Here is a 16101-nt window from a genome sequence, read left to right on the forward strand (position 1 = left end):
CAATGTACAGGAGAACAGGCATGTGTCAAAGACAGATCATCAGCGTCTGTGGTGTTTGGGGTACTGTTGCTGGTGGATGGTGTCTTTGGTGCACTGCAGGAGTGTTTCCAGGTGCCTCGTGGGTGTAGCTTGCCTGAGTGATCAGGGCAGTCAGCAGCAGATGTGGGATGGAGCAAGAATTTTCCCCTGGCTCAGAGCAGCAGTGATCCTGGAGATTGTCCCCTTCTTCCAGAGCAGGAGCTGTGAGMCATCTTCTCAACTCCTTGGTGCATCTCCTGTCTCATCTTGTGCCCTGGGGAGGTCTTGGCTGCTCCAGGTCTCTCTCCTTGGCCTGTGGTTTTCTCTGCTGGGATAGGATCTAGCTCCCTCAGTGTCCAAAAATTAGACATCTCAATCTGAGCTAATTTCACCCTTTATAGGCAATAGAAACAGGCAACTTATGGGTCTGTGCTAGCCATGAAAAGCCTCTCATGTAGGATGGAGAACTGAGATCTAGATGCCTAACAACCCTAAATCAGGGCTGCTCAATGCTGTCTTTGCAAGTGGGATTACTCAGCATTTTTCACTTTCTTTTAATTCAAACTCTTGCTTCCTTTCACCCACTGCCTCCAACAGTCCAGTAGAGATCCAGCCTCTATCTAGCAATGTAAAGCTTGTTTCTCTTATATTCCACCAACCAGTTATAAGGGGACCACTGGGGGCTATGGGCCACAGGTTGAAAATCACTGCTCTAACTCAAGTTTTTCAGCCTGACAAAGGCTATTTGGGTGGCCTATGATATAAAGCAGATCAGATTAGATGAGCCAGTGAGGCCCTCTGGCCTCAAACCAGGACAAGTCGGGGACAGAGGGGGAGGACGCAAACAACTCCTTGCTGGTGTGCCTTTGCTTTCCATCCTTAGTGGAAAAAATAACTGAGAGGCTCACTCCATGTTTGAAAATCCCACTTAAAGGAGTCGAGTGCCCTCTGACGCTGGCACACACGACTGCTCTGAAGGTGGCTGTGTCAGCACTGGTGACTTGGGTCTTGCTGGCAACATAGATGGTCCCTGAGAGCCGAGCCGGCGCTAGAGATGCTGCAGCCAGACCATACTCCCTCGGTGCCGTGCGTGCCGGGGCTGTTTGCCTCTTTCAGCTGGCCTCCCAAGCACCCGGTTCGACAGAAGCCGGACACCGATTCTGCCAACTGGGTTTTACGAGCGGTGTCGGTTTGCTGGGGGGGAGCTGCAAGAGTGAGCTGCAAACACAAATGAGCTGCCTTGAAATTCTCCACTGGGTCTGGGCGAGGAGTTGGGAGAATTTCCCAGAGATGAAATGAGGGAGCAGAGTTCCCAGAACCAGGGGAGGGGCTCGCGAGGGAGGATTAGAGCGATCTTGACAGTGCACCACTGCGACTGTCTCCCAGCCAGGCCCGTTACCTGCTGGGACACTCAATTTGCCATTGTTCCCGCGGTGTCACACTGTATTACCAGCATAATGCAGAATGTTTCCGCCGGCCAGCGTACCCACGGCACAGAGCACTGGCATTCCCCAGGAGCACCTCGTAGCAACGGGGCAATGTTCCCCTGTCCTGCCGTCACCCTCCAATCCCGCCAGCCGGGCTGGGAAATCCCTATTGATGGCTCTCCCCAGCCCCCCGCCACCGGATCAGAATGGCTAAAGGGCGTGTGAATGGTGCAGCAATTTGAAACGACTGCAGTGCTGCGATGGTATCGCTCGCCCTGCCTCACAGTAGGGGAGGAAGCTTAGCTCTTTCTCATCAGTATAAGCTTATTTTTCTCTCTCCCTCTCTCTTTTCCCTCCCCCTCCCTTTAAGCTGTTGAGTTTATATCAAGACGGCCCCTGATCCCACACACCCCTGTTTAGATGCAAATGACTGCAAGTGTCATGGCTGAGAAAAGCCATGGGTTATCTTGGTGCGGTCTGCCTTTTCACAGCTCGTGTCAAGGGCTTAGCCAAACACACAAGGACCCCAAAGGCAGCCCAGGCCCAGCTGCCTTTTCTGCACCTGGCCCCACTGCTGTCACGCTCATAGCAGCCGAGCATGGGGAGCTGCAGCCCTGGCTGCTGCCCACCAGCAAGAGGCTCGAGCCTGCCTGGGGTTGAGGAGGACCTGTCTGGAGAACTGGTGGCATCTGCCTGGAGGGGGAGAGAGAGCAAAGGCCAGCTTCTTTGCAAGGAGGGAGGGAGAGAAGCGGTTCCCAGGTTGATCTACATGTGGGGAAACATATGAGCTCTGTAAGGCTCCTGCCAAATTCAGTCCTGCAGATCCAGTCCAGCCTGCTCCTCAGAGACCTCTTCTTCATCCCAGGTGTCAGTCTCCTTTCTTAATGTCTCTGGTATATTCCTGCTCCTTACACTCATGACTGGCTCTTTTTGGGTCCTGTAGTTTGAACGAAGTCCTGTATTTCACCACTAACACAAAGAATGACAATTGCTCAGACTGTCCCAGAGCAGCATTAAGTCATGTGGTTGTTGGCTCAACATTGGCTTTGGTGTAGGACTTGGCTGGAAGAAACATTGTCTTTTAATAAACCCGACCTTATTTTAAAAAGAAAAGGGAGAGAGAAGAGAGAGAGAGGAAAGCAGGTTTTTCCTCCCTCCTTGTCCTAAAGCTTCCCCAGACTGCACACCTGCAGTATAAATCATGTTGGAGAATCTGCTTGTAAAAACATGATCTTACCCCAGATTGTGGATTTTTTTTTTTTTTGGTTGTAGCCCAGGTTAGAGAAAAAAAGACATGCAAAAAGAAAACTTGTAGGAAGATAAACAATAGCCCTAGGAAATCAAAGGCTCACCAGCTACATCTACCATGGATTTTAGGGCAAAAACCCTGTGAGTTTGGACTTTGGGTAGGGCAGTGGATATGGGAGGGAATCAGGTCTTTCTGGGCAGAGCCCTTAGCAAAGGTCTGCGTTCAGCAGCCCATAAATAGGAACACTTCAGCCCCCAGGGTTTTGCTGTCCTGTAGCACTGGTGAATTTGAAGTCACGTAAGAGGCTGAGAAAGGAGACATTCAAGTCATACATACAGTGAAATTGGAAAGAGAAATGAGCTCTCTGCAGGATGGAGATGTGATGGGAAATTATGGAAAGATCTGAGGGGCGGGAATCTCTTAAACTATACCAGGGAGAGATCCCCTGTGATCCCACACTGACACCAGCGCTCAGAGCTGGGACGATGTGCCCAGAGGGAGGCAAAGCTGAGAGCAACCAAGACATGGCTTGAACGCTTGAACCGCAAGAAGGGATCTGCACAGCCAAACCTCAGCTAACTGCTCATTTTCCCACACTACCTTGCTTTTGAGATTAAATTCTGCTTAACTGTCAGCAACTGTGATTAATACTTTTATAGCACCTTTAAGGTGAAATTATCCTCAATTTCTTTGCAAGATGTAATAGAAATGATTTTAGTGCTGCTGTAGTGAGAAGTATATCTTTGAAGTTTTTTTCTAAAACAGCTTGAATCTAACTAAAGGGGTAGTAGACGAGAGTAACATAAATGTTACCCTTTGATACTTAGAGGTGATTTTATTCAGATATTTATCATAGCTTAAATACTGACTATACTGGGCTCAGTATTTAAGGTCTATCTGCCTTGTGCATAGTATGAGCTGCAATAGTGATTGTAGTCTTGGTTTGAGTTCTACCACTGATTAGTTATTAGCTGGTTGGGTTACATCCCTTTGTGTGTCCTGGCCATGACTGTGATTGCCTGGAAGCCAAGAAGAAGCAAACACAGCAATAATTGCCACAAGCACTTACAGGTGCTCAGGACCCGGCCAGATGTAAACCATGCAGCTGGGGAAGATCACGGACATCGGTTCCAGCTTCTAGGATCAAACTCCTGATTTTTGTTATTGCTGCAGCTAGGGAAGATGAACTACAGATTGGGAGAAGATGATGCTATGAAAGCAACAGAAGTGTCCAGCAACCCTATCCACAGCTACCTCCAAGCCCTCTTGGGAGGGACAAGCAGTGTTGTTCCTCAGATTCATCACAGCTAACGTGATCTATCATGGTAGGACAATAACCTTTTTATTGCCAACATTAGCTCTTCCTTCAGCTGAGAAAACAGACTTGGCTGAAAAGTATGTTTTTCTCTGCAACTACTGATGCGGTAAACCTTGGGAATAGGTAAGTATTTCCTAGCATTACTCATTGCTACAGAGATGAGATGAGTCCAATCCCTTCTCTGCTTACTAATTTTCAAGACAGCAGGGAAAGACATTAGCAATATTTGAAAATGTAAATAATAATTACAATCAAATGGTTGGACTTTGAAGAAGTATCGTCATTTGTAGATGATACTGTGCATTTTACCTATTCTACATATGTTAGTTAGTTAGACATGAGAACAAATATTTGTTTCAAGCTAATTGCCTGGCAATATGGTACAGTAGACTATTGATACGTCATTGTCAAGGAAGCAATGTAACAGAAGTGCTCGATAATTTTTCTCCATCTGTCAGAAGAGTTTCAGAGCTATGGATGATATTTTAATTTGTCAGCTTGGAGTGCATGGAAATGTTGAGGCATGTCTGCATGTGAGGTTTTGCTCTACTCCCTGCAGCTGAAAGAATCTTAAAATATTCTTCATAAATTCAAAGTTCAGTTTGCTCATTAAGGGAGAATGGTTCAAACACAATTTTTAAGTCCTTTAATGCTGACAGAAATGGTGTTGAGAGATTTTGAGTGCCTGAATGCTATAATAGTTCTTCCATAATGCACTTAGTTTTTTATGACAGTTTTTATAAGAACTAAAACTTTCTGATCTTGTAAGTGCTGAAGTTTATGACACGTGTTTATTAGGCAGCAAGTTGCAGTGTGACAAGATTTGGTGACAAATTATTTGGTTGTAAATATAACAGTTATCCAGAAATACACCCTGGCAAAGCAGAAGGGAATTGAATCTCGACATACCTATGTGACTTTACAGTCCTGATTTCAGCAATGAATCTCCCTTTAACTCAAGTGAGTCATTTTCACTGAAAGTTACTATTGATGTCTCTGGAAACCAGACCACTATTGGAAGGTTGAAATGTGAAAGAAAATATCACTGACTGTTTATATGCAGAGTATTGTAGTTTTGCAAGAAAGACTCATCAGGAGATAAGCACATTCCAGGAGACTATTAGGAAATAGTCTAATGTTCTAATTTCTTAAAGGATCATACCATTATTCCCATTTTCAAAGCAGCAGCAATGGCAAGAATAATTTCTTTGGAAAAAACAGACCTGACTGATTGGACTGCAGAGACTTGGAGAGTATCGACACCAGAGAAGCTAAGCTTCAAAAATGGTTCTGGTTGTATTTATGAAGCTGTGAAACCAAAGTATTATCTGCAGATGTTACTTGTGCTAAACTGAGTATAGAGTCAGCAAAAGGCATGAGATGGAAATCCTGGCTTTCATTAGTCCTCTCCTTCATTTGAGCAACTGCCTTCAGCAAACATTTCTGGTTTGATCCTAGCAGACAGATTCATGGTGCTGGCAGAGTCACGTGAATGTGCAGCCCATCCCTTTCTCCCCGGAAACAGGAAAGTTAGAAGAAGTAAGAGGTCCTCAAACCCGTGGCTGTGGTGTGGACAACATTTGTGTGTTCAGTGTCAGACTGTGCATGGGAGAAGCTCTGCGAGCGGCACAGTCTGCAGGCTCTTGGGGGAGGGTAGACAATGCCCTGTGCCAGCTGCTGCTGTGAGCATGCTGCACTTCTTTCCTACCCAGAGGAGCTCAAGGCATCAAATCTCCAGGGAAGGTTCCTTCAAGTGGAGCACAGCTGCAGCTCTGAGTCATCCCTGGGTGCTTCCACACATCAGTGAGAGCCATGGGCTGGGATGGAGGGGTGGGGGGAGTTTTTATTTGCCATATGATTCAGTTTCATGTGAATACCTTTTAATCTAAGGTCTTGGCTTACTAACTGATCTTCTGTGAGATGTGGAGTATGTTATCTGCCACCAAGGTCCTCCAGCACCTTCCTTGCAGCCTATATTCAGCTGCCAGCTAATGTTATGGGTGCCCAGATGTCTTGGGGCCTAACATCTCACTTGCCTCAGTGTAATACTCAAGCTGTGACCTTGCTGGAATTCCCAGCCATTTCTCACCTCATCAATGTGCTTCCAGTGTGCCTGATCCTTACCAGTGGATCTAGAAAGGTGGCCTTTCAGGAGGAGGTGATGGAGGGGAGCAAGCCTTTGTGTTTGGGGAGAGGAGGGGGAAAAATGCGTTTACTTCCACAGCTTCCAATCCCTGATGATTTTGGACACATCTGGGAAAAGAAATCCAGACTAAGCCAGGTCAGGACCACAGACTTCAGTGATGGTTTTTCAGTGCTGGGGAAAACCCTGACCACTGGGCTACAGGGGCAGACAGTGCTGCATGCCTTTTGCAGCATGGCAGACATGCTGCAAAGGGCCTACCTTGACCCTAAGGAAGGGCTTAGAAGACTCCTCAGAGGTGGTAGACTCTCCTTCTGCCTTAGACCTGAGTACCATGCAGCTCTTGGGTCAGCTGTTGGCCTTAACCCCTCTCCCTGGCTTTTTTCCCGGGTCTGCTTGACCCAGGCATGCACTGGGCAGGGAGACTGGAGCTTGCAGTTCCAGGATGTGTGAGCATGCATGGGGCTAGACCTTCCCTTTCCTGTACTTTGTCTCACCTGGCCCTACTGAGAGCTCCTGGGAAGGGAATAGGCTCTTGTCTTGTTACCCCTCTCAATGGCACACATTGCAGTAGGATGTTTGCTGGGGATGGCCAGAAGCCAAGTGAAGACATGCTTGCCCTGGCATCACTGTCCCCCCCCACTGGCCAACCGCTTCGCTGTTTACCTTTGTCTAGGACTGGCCCAAAGATGGCCAGGCTGTCATCAATGGTGGTGCAGTTCCAGCGGCGGCCCCGGAACTGGTGTTGGCACTCCTGGATGCCCAGCTTCACCCCCTCAGCCACGCTGGGCATGATTTCAATGTAGTTCCGGCAGAAACGGAGCTGCTTGGGGACAAGGCCAGGGATAGAGCCGCAGAGGATGGGCTGGGACCCCAGGGAGCTGTACTGCTGGCCTAACGCAAGGGACCTGCAAAGGAGAAAAGACAGCATGAGGGGTGGTCAGGAAACCAGCTGGCACCAACCTTCCTGCCCCAGCAAAATTTCCCAGGGGAAATTTGATGAGTCAAGAGTTTAAGATAGTTCAGTGAGAGACAGTACAGAAAAGGAGGGATTTGATAAGAAAACAGGAGACTTTATACTAAATAGCACTGAAGTGAAAAGGGCTTTCACACCTGTAGATACCCTGGGCTGCAAAGATGCATGAGTTAACTCATCCTCCTTTGTGGGCACAGATGGAGGGATTCAGCTACCTGAATGGAGGCACCTAGAGCTACTTGAAGTACTCTGGTGCATCCAAAACATCCCCATCTGACAAAGGACCTATAGGGAGTTTTATCCTTGGGAGCAAGAGCTGGTGGCTGGGAGAATACCATGGGGTGTCTCAGGGGTCAGCAGACATCGATATGAAGCTTCCTGAACTGCAGCCAGAGTGGGGAGTGTCCTGCCCCATGCCAAGTTCATCAGCAGTGGGATTGTCATTTACTGGAGAAGGGTTGGGCTCGGATCAGGCATGTCAATGCCACACAGTCAAGGCTGCCTTGACACCTGTGCAGATAGTGCCCATCAGAGGCTGAACCACCACAGGATCCATCCGATGACAAGTGGTCCCTAGGCACAGCCGTGAGCCAGGCAGGCAGTTGCAGAGAATTTACAAATAACTCCAGGGTTGGGCCCAGATGGGCCATGGCAGCTAGAGAAGCTATTTGCACAAATTCAAGCATTTCCTGGTACCCAGCTCAAATGCTGAAATATCTCACTAGAGCAGCACTGCTCTAGAGGTCTCTCAGCCAGTTCCTGGGGTCATTACTCCAGATGTTGCGCAGACAGAAAATGAGGATCTCTGCCCCAACCAACTGACAATCTCTTCTGCAGTTTTGATTTCCTCACCCATGTCTTCCTCCTCCTTGATACACTGCCTAGAAACAGGAGGATCTCCATCTAAACTCATTGTAGGCTCAGCATGGATGGTAGAGAAGCTTGTTTGTTGGGGACAGAATTCGACACTAAAAACAGCCCTGGGAGATCTGGTGCCTGGAGTCTCGGGCAGGATGCTAAGTTGACACCAACAGCTGGTTGAATTAACTGCATCCTAAATGTTGTAGGATGTACAGGGAATCCCAGGGGACCAGCTCAGGAGACGTGCCTCCACTGAAAACATTGACCAAGATGAGCTGAGTCCCTCTCTGGCTGGGAAGTGCATGCCTCCAGTCCCTGCCCTTATGCTGTCTTATGCCACAACTCCATACTCAGCCGTCTTTCAGCCCTGTTTCTTCTGCATCTCTGTGCCCATCTACCCAGAAGTGTGGCAGTCCTGCAGTTGCAGCTGCCCCAACACTGCAGGACTTCAGCACAAGATGTGATGTTTTGACTCCATCTCTAGCACCCTTGGATAGGACATGGAACAGTGGCAGCCAGACAAGGTTGGGAGGCAACACAGCCTAATGGGCAACATGCTGGGTCTGGTTCCCAGAGCTGCTTTGTGCTTCCAGTTCCCACTGAGAGAAATCTGATGGAGGAAGGCTCTGCACTGCTAGAAAGAAAGGACAGCTTCAAGGGACAGTTGCAAACACCTTAGCCTTGTTCCCCATCCAGCAGGGCCAAAAAGGTCTTGAAGGCTGGGAATGGGCAGGAGATAGCATTACCTTTCCCTAGACATCCATTCACACAAAGTCCAGTCTCAAGAGAGTGCCACACTCCGACATGCTTTCTCCTGCCTTGGTTTGCACAGCAGTGGAAGTGAAGGTCATATTCAATGCCAATGTTAAATGCTCTACCTGCAGTAGCAGCTTCTCGCAGTAATGGCAGTGAAGGATTGGCCTGGTGTGCTTGCTGTAAGTGCCACATCACGTCACTCATGCAGGTTAATTGTGCTGTAGTTCACTGGTGTAAAACCTGTCCCAAGGCTTAAGCTGGATGAGCAGTTCAATCCCTCGGGGAGCCCCCAGAAAAGAGTAATGCCCACAAAGGAGTAAGAGCTGGGACTCCTTACGATATCCTGGGGAACTCCTGAAGGGGGTCACCTGCCCATTCAACCAAAGATTTTGTCAAATCCCTTCTTTAAGGTCCTCTGAGTTATGTCACAACAGACTTCCCTGCACAGAAAGCCAGACTGGAGATATGAAGTCAGTGTTAGTCTGTCTGTTTTGTGGTGGGAGCTGAGATCTGTTGCATGGGAGAGGGCCTTGGGAAGGACAGCGACTGCTCTCGGTTGCATATGATCACTCACCCAGCTCATGAAGTTGCTTAAGCACATACACAGTATGTAGTAACCTCACTTCTCTTTTTTCTCTCTCTCTCTGGCAGAACTGCCTTGGAATGGGTCATTTGCTTTTGTTCAGCTTTCTCGGCCATTTCCTTTCTTCCTCTTTTGGATGGTCTCCATCATTCCTGAGTCTCTGTTCTTTATTTTTCCTTGCTGATGGTTATTGAAAGCACCTTCTATTCAGCTGAGTCTGCTGATCTTTCTCAGAGAGGTATCAAAACCCTCTAATTCCTCTTGGTCCATCATCCCTATCTATCCACAAGTCCTGGGAAAGCACATGTGTCAGGGCACTGTGGCTAAAGTACTGCAGCTCTTCTCTGACCTCCTGGGTCCCATGGACTGATGATTCTCTATGTACGGTCTGGTATGTGAAGCTGAAACAAAACCTATTTGAAATCCAAATCCGAGATCTGAAAGACACATCCTGGCTCTGTGTGGCTCTAACACAGAAGTGACAAGGACTCATGGAGAGAAAGCAAATACATTTGGAGAGGAAGAAGTATCACAGGAGGAATTTGGGATAGATAGGGGAAATGGACAATTCTTAAAGCGCAAAACATAGCATCAAGGCTGGCAACTGCATGACCTCCAGAACCCACAATTTCGTTCAATGTCAGGCATCCTTCCTTGCTGTCTGACCTTGTTCTGTCAGCCTCCCTGCTCCTGGCCCATGTTCCTCCAGTTCCCATCATGTCAAAGGGAAATAGCTGTTTCACAGCCCTGCTCCACTGCCCCCAGCTTCCCCTGCAGGAGCTGACAGATGTATTTTCCCAGCATCAGCTCACAACCCAGATATTTTGCATGCTCAAGGGCAAGAGCCATAAAAGCCAGACAGCTCTGCCTGGATGGGATACTCCTTTCATCTCTGTGTGTACAAGTGTGAGCAGACAGATGTGCACATAAAGGTAGGCTTTTGTGTGTGTGTGTGAGTGCAGTGCATGACACAGGGAGCATGAGTGCACACGGCAAATGCACGGGAAATCCCCTTTCTCTTTTTCCACTTAATCCCCTAAATCTCTCAGGAGTCCCGACACTGTCTGTCAGGCCACTAACTCCTTTTGTTCACATCCAATAGCACTAGTCATAGCATAGCTGTGGATCCAGCAGTCTCCAGTTGACCTTCTACAGATCACATTGGTCTGGGACGAGCTTTCAAAGCCCTGGGAGGAAACTGTCTTGTGCAAATCCTCCTTCTCCAATTTCAGGTAGGTGCATCATCTCTGGGGCTGGCTGAGGGAGAGCAGGGCTTGTGAATCTGCAGGCAAATGCCTGATCTCCACATGGGTGTTCCTACCGGGATACCTGACCTGGAGTAAATGCAGGGATTTCAAAACGTGCTCCACCACTGTGTCCTCCTTACCTTACTCCAGTGTCCTTGGAGAGGTAACTCATGTCTTTGCACTGCCTCAGTGTGGAAGATGTTGTGCCCACCTTCTCTTTCAAATGCATCCCTCCCATAGAGATGGCCTGCAAACTCATCTATTTCTACTTGGGCCACTGGTAGGAAAGACACTTGGTATCAAGAGAAGTCTGAGCTAGTACTATTTGAAAATAGCAGGATTTGGCCTGATCAGAACTATGCCAAAATGTATAAAAAGGAAGTTTTATGATGAATACCAAGGAAGGTTTGCTGCCGGCAAGAGCTGTTGGCATATGAACCTTTCTTTTCTGCCAGAGACTGGAGGTGGCATTGCTTGGAGTACTTTGGAATGGGCTGGACAATGCACCACGGGCTGTTCATCAGAGCTGGGTTTTCCAGGCCAGAGTTCTGGGAACCCAGCTGTTTTTCCTTTCTTGGCATTGGAAAATGTTGACATTTGTGCAATGAGTGCATTACAGCCTTCAGCAAACTCCAAAATTGGGTAGCATCTCTGCTTGCTGTGAGTGCCTGAGGTCATTGCTGCAGCCTTTAACTTGAAATGCAAGGGTAAAACTTCCTGGATGTGCTGCTGAAGGAGTGTTTTCTAGCCCTAAACTCAGCAGCTGAAAGTGGATGAATCAGCAGAGCAATTTTTCCTTTCTTCCACTGTATCTTGGACTGCACCAATCCTGTGGCCAGTTGCATAGAAAAGTTTGGGTTGTAGAGGTGCATGTCTCCAAGGGTGAGTCTTGTCCCATGGAGCTTTAAACATTCCTCACATTGCAACTTTTCCTTGCTTCCTCCAAGAAATCTCCAATATAAAGGGCAAATGTAGGCATGCTGCCTGTGGATCCTGTACCCCACTGCGCTGTTTCCCTTGCCTAACTCACTAGAAAGAGCTTATATTTTCATCTTGAGAACCCCCCAGCCCAACTGTGGTAGGGTTCAGCTCAACATAAAAGCCTTGCAGAAATACATGACTACGAACATTGCACAAATGATGCTGCTGGTGGTGATGAGATTAGACTCCAGTGATGAAGGGAGTCACGGCAGTTGCCTAGCCTATGTAACGCATGGACTAGTAAGGGCTATGTCCTCAGATACACAGATTTGTGAGTCCCTCCCACCCTGGAGCCTGAGCAGACATGTGCAACAAGTCAGCTCAGTTCAGGGCTCTGCTGTGTGAGTGCTGGAGGCCATGGCATGGCTGCCTTCTCCCTCTGTCTCACTGTCAGTGAAACAACAACTGCTTTTCCTAAATGCTTGGAGATCCATGGCTGAAAACACTCTGTGAGGGCACCAAGGAAACTGTAGAAATGAGGCTCTTTTAAATCACTGTAGTTCCTCCCACAGCAACTCAAATCACTGCAGCATAATGTTACAGGGCAAAAGTCAGTTCTGCTTGTGCCTTCTAAGGTCTTTTCAATGCCCCATATTGATCCCTGCACTATTTTTAATGCACTGAGAAAACTATGAACCAGTAGCACAAAAAGCAGGTCACAGTTCAGATTTCATTTGCCACCAGCTGTATTGGAGAAAACCTTTCTCTGCCTGAAGAATTTTTCATTGTTCTATTTTTAGATGTATTCAGCATTTTCCAGTTCTGGGCCACATTCTGCTTAAAATGGACAATTGCACAGGCTGGTATGCCACTGTTTTACAGTGATCAATGGCCCAGGGTTGATACATTGAAATGCACATTGGGAAGCAACCATTTTTATGCTAGCTCTTTCTCCGTATTTAGCATTGAGCACTTCCTACCTCCCACGACAGAAGGACTTTATCCCATCCTAGCATCATCACCATCACTTACTTGCTTTTCAGGTAAGAAAAGGCTGTACAAAATCATTGCTAGCAGAGATGCATTTCAAGCACAGGTCTTCTAGATGGAGAACTAAGCCCTGTTAGTTTTGTTATGGTACTTTTTGGACTGTCTGGCTAGTTCAACCTGATGCCAATGTTCAAAGTGCTTTTTCAAGTAGCAGATGTTCACTCTAAGATCAGAGATCATGAATCTTACCCCAGCAGATACTTTGACAGTGGTGTCCTTATTTGTTGACAAGTGCCTCCAGCTGCTAACTCTGTTTTGCTGCCTGACCTTAGAGGGGATATTATATCTGGTATAATATTCATATTTTTTAATTCTTGTAATTTGCTGACTGCAGTCCTTTGTGAATAGGGTAAGACACAAATTCTCGGGTTTGTCTGAAGATCAAGAGCAACATAAGGATATTTTTGCAAGTAAAAGCATGCAATATATATGCACATATGAGCTTGAGATATGCCAGGTCTTGACTGAATATGCAGATTGGACAAGAAGACAGCATAATTCAAATAAGGAAAATAAAAAAAATTATAATTTACTAGGGAACTGGGTGTTATTAATGAATCCCATGACTTTGCTCATAAATCACCCATTGCTTAACCCCTACTGAGCATGTCTTGAGTTTTGAGCTTTCCCCATAGAACAGGCATTTGTGTTCCTGATATGAAATGTCACCGTCACCACAGGCTCTCCACCAGACTTCAGTCAGTGGTGTGCTCTAGGAAACAGACAGGAACTTCATTAAAAAAAACTTCGTTAAAAAAAAAGAGATTGAACTGCCTGAGCAAGCATTAGAAGCTGATCCCCCAGACCAGAGTGAGTTCCGTTGGCATGAAAGCTGATGTAGTTCTACAGAGAGATCTACTCTACTGTAGTGGAGCGCAGTTCTGCTGCACTACTGCCCTGGAAATACACTGGGGACTTTACACACCAGTGTGATGTGAACTCTTGAACAAGAGAGTTTTTTTCCAGGTTGGTGTTTGCAAATCACCTCAGTAAATAGTTTGTGTGAACTGTTGCATGATCTGCACAAAATTCAGCAACCTGCAAGGCCAGATTCTGTTCAATTAAGACACTGCCTTAATTTAGTCAGACCTGAGGGTCAGGAACCTTTCTAAAACCTTCACAAATGCAAAAGTTCATCTAGGAATCACTCCCAAACCTGTGGCTGCTTAGAAATAGGCTAAGTATCTCTTTGGGAGCTATCCCACAGGGACATTGCAGGGCATTTCAATCCCCCTAAGTTCTGTCTGATTTTTATTTATCATCCATGAAAACACAGTGGTACCTCCTTCTAGGAGTTTGTTATCTCCAGTTGCAGAGTCCGCCTCCAGCAATCTCTTCTAGAAGGACTTAATCCTTTTTCCAAGGAAGACAGCACTGCAGGACAGAGAGAGATTTCCCCGATGGGAAGCACCCCATCAGAGGCTCTTGCAAAGGCCAGGAGTGGTTGCCCCCTGTGTTGTTCAGAGGCATGTTACAGAGCACCAACTGGTTAGAAATAGAACCGCAGAATCTAGTTTTAGAAGATACCTGTGACCTCTAGTTCAACCCACCTCCCCCATTCACAGAGAAATGCTAAATAGTATTTCCAGGCCAAGACGGGGAGAAGGCACTTAATGATATGATTCTCTGATCAGCGTACGAGGTTTGATCAGCATGTTCCCCTTATGAGCTGAAGGAAGCGGTCCCACTGACAGATATACTTTTATTTTAAGATATCAGAAAGATGATTTCTTAGGTGTTACAGAAATGTTAAAAAGAAAGCCGCTTAAGGTTTGTGGAATTAGAAGGAAGGGCTTGTGTTATTTTCTTTTAGCCTCAAATCAACACTAGAAGCTACTGAAATGTCATAGGATGACCCCATGCTAAGTCAAATGAAAAGTCCCACATCTGTGCACAGTGAAAATTGTTCTTTGTAGCCCAGTAAACATAGATTTTTTTCATGATGAGTGGATACTAAATGGTCTCATTATTCTGGAGTGGTAATTGCATTTCCCTATGACCTTTCACTCCTATGTACTGCAGGTAAAAAGGTAGCAAAGCTCAAAAAAGCCATTCTTACAGATGATGGTGCACCACCAGAGTAACTCCTTACAATGGGCAGTAGTTTAGAGGCCTCTCAGAATGGGGCAAGGTATGACTACTACACTAATGGATGAATTGCTAGTGACTGCTCTCCATGTATCTTACAGCATGCAACAAGTGTGTACGTTGGTGCTGAAGCCTGCAGAAGTTGATGCACTCTTAATTCACTCCTGGGCTGGCTTTGAGCAAGTTTCCATTTCTCCCATCAACTTTGTGGTTTCAAAAAATATCAGAATCATGAAATATCTACTGCAAGAGGCTGAGAAATCAGCTCCTGTTAGGTGTGACAGACTGTTAAATCGCAGAAAGGCACCAGTGAAGTGACTGTCATCTGCTGACATCACGTTCAACAGGGAACTGTAGCTAGGAAAGTCTGGACTGTGGGAAACCAACACAAGTCCCTGGGATCTGCTGATAGAGACAGATGAGGCCAAACAAAATGTTCTGTCTGCTTTGGGGTCCTAGGAGCTACTATGACTTCTTGGAAGATGAAGCAGTGGATAATGGATGGGAAAAAGTGGTTGTAAGCAATACTCATATCACAAAGATTGCCTCAAGATCGCGTGAGATGATTGGCACTTCAAACAGACAAGAAAAGAACAGGCCCAGGCAAGTAACAGCCTCTAAAGGGAGAGGGAGCATGTGATTACTCTGACCAAACATGGGGGTATGCCTGACTGAAGGGGGCTTAATACCAAACTCAACTGTAGACACCCAAAATGAGGGGAGGCAAATCCCCCTGCCGTCCCAGGCTGGTGGATTTACAGCTACCGGCAGTGGCTGTGTGGCCATCTGGAAGGTCCTCCAGACCCTGGAGGCAGCCCCAGCTAGACTGTTGCTAGTGAGTAGGTTGAAAGGGAAATGCTACATTATGTTAAAGCTGATTGCTAAATCTTTTCATCCTCAAGTCTGTCTGGAAAAGGAAGGAGTAAGGAAAATGTACTTCCAAAGGCCCTGCACAAGCAGGTTGTGACCACTCAAAGCTGAACCAGTGGTCTTAGCCCCATGGCTCTGTTAGCCTGTCCACCAATGCCAGGGCCAGCCAGGCCAGGCTCCTGGAATTGAGAAGATCAATTTCTTCTGAGGTCCTGGAGTTTGGGGGGGGGGGTCCCCAGACAGTTTTCCAAAGCCTTGTCCCAGATTTTTACCAGCTGGGAATTTTAAGTTGGACAGCGAGTCTGACAGAGGACAGGTTGACAGAGACACTGCAGCAGAAGAAAAATAAGCTCATGTGTTAGGATTAAGGCCAAATTCAGGTGATATGAATGATGTGCTAGTGAGCAGATGGATGGGAGAGAAGGGGCTTGCCCTAAAGGCAGACTGACAGAGGCTGAATTACTTTAAAGTCTGAGCATTTAATCCCAGGGAGACATCAACAACAAGGAGGGCAATGAGTGCAGTGACATGGCAAAAAAGGAGAGCTGGGGAATGAAAAAGGCAGGATGAGGCTGAAGGAAGCACCAAGGCAAG

The 16101-nt window shown here is 47.0% G+C and overlaps 1 protein-coding gene across 2 annotated transcripts in view; it reads right to left on the minus strand.

Moving 5' to 3' along the window:
- Positions 1-16101, minus strand: part of WNT3 (Wnt family member 3) — a 52898-nt gene that overhangs the window by 6507 nt on the left and 30290 nt on the right. The window contains exons 1-2 of one of the 2 annotated variants that reach the window (XM_026076192.1): positions 7673-7695; positions 6822-7063 (exon numbers count right to left, since the gene is read on the minus strand). In XM_026076192.1, coding sequence (XP_025931977.1) covers positions 6822-6948 — 127 coding nt within the window. In that variant the 5' untranslated portion in view covers positions 6949-7063; positions 7673-7695. Of the gene's footprint in view, positions 1-6821; positions 7064-7672; positions 7696-16101 lie in introns of those variants that run through there. The other variant, XM_026076191.1, reaches the window with a different exon arrangement.

The sequence above is a fragment of the Apteryx rowi genome, unplaced genomic scaffold (genome assembly GCF_003343035.1).
Source record: "Apteryx rowi isolate R43461 unplaced genomic scaffold, aptRow1 scaffold_428, whole genome shotgun sequence".
In the NCBI taxonomy this organism is placed as follows: domain Eukaryota; kingdom Metazoa; phylum Chordata; class Aves; order Apterygiformes; family Apterygidae; genus Apteryx; species Apteryx rowi.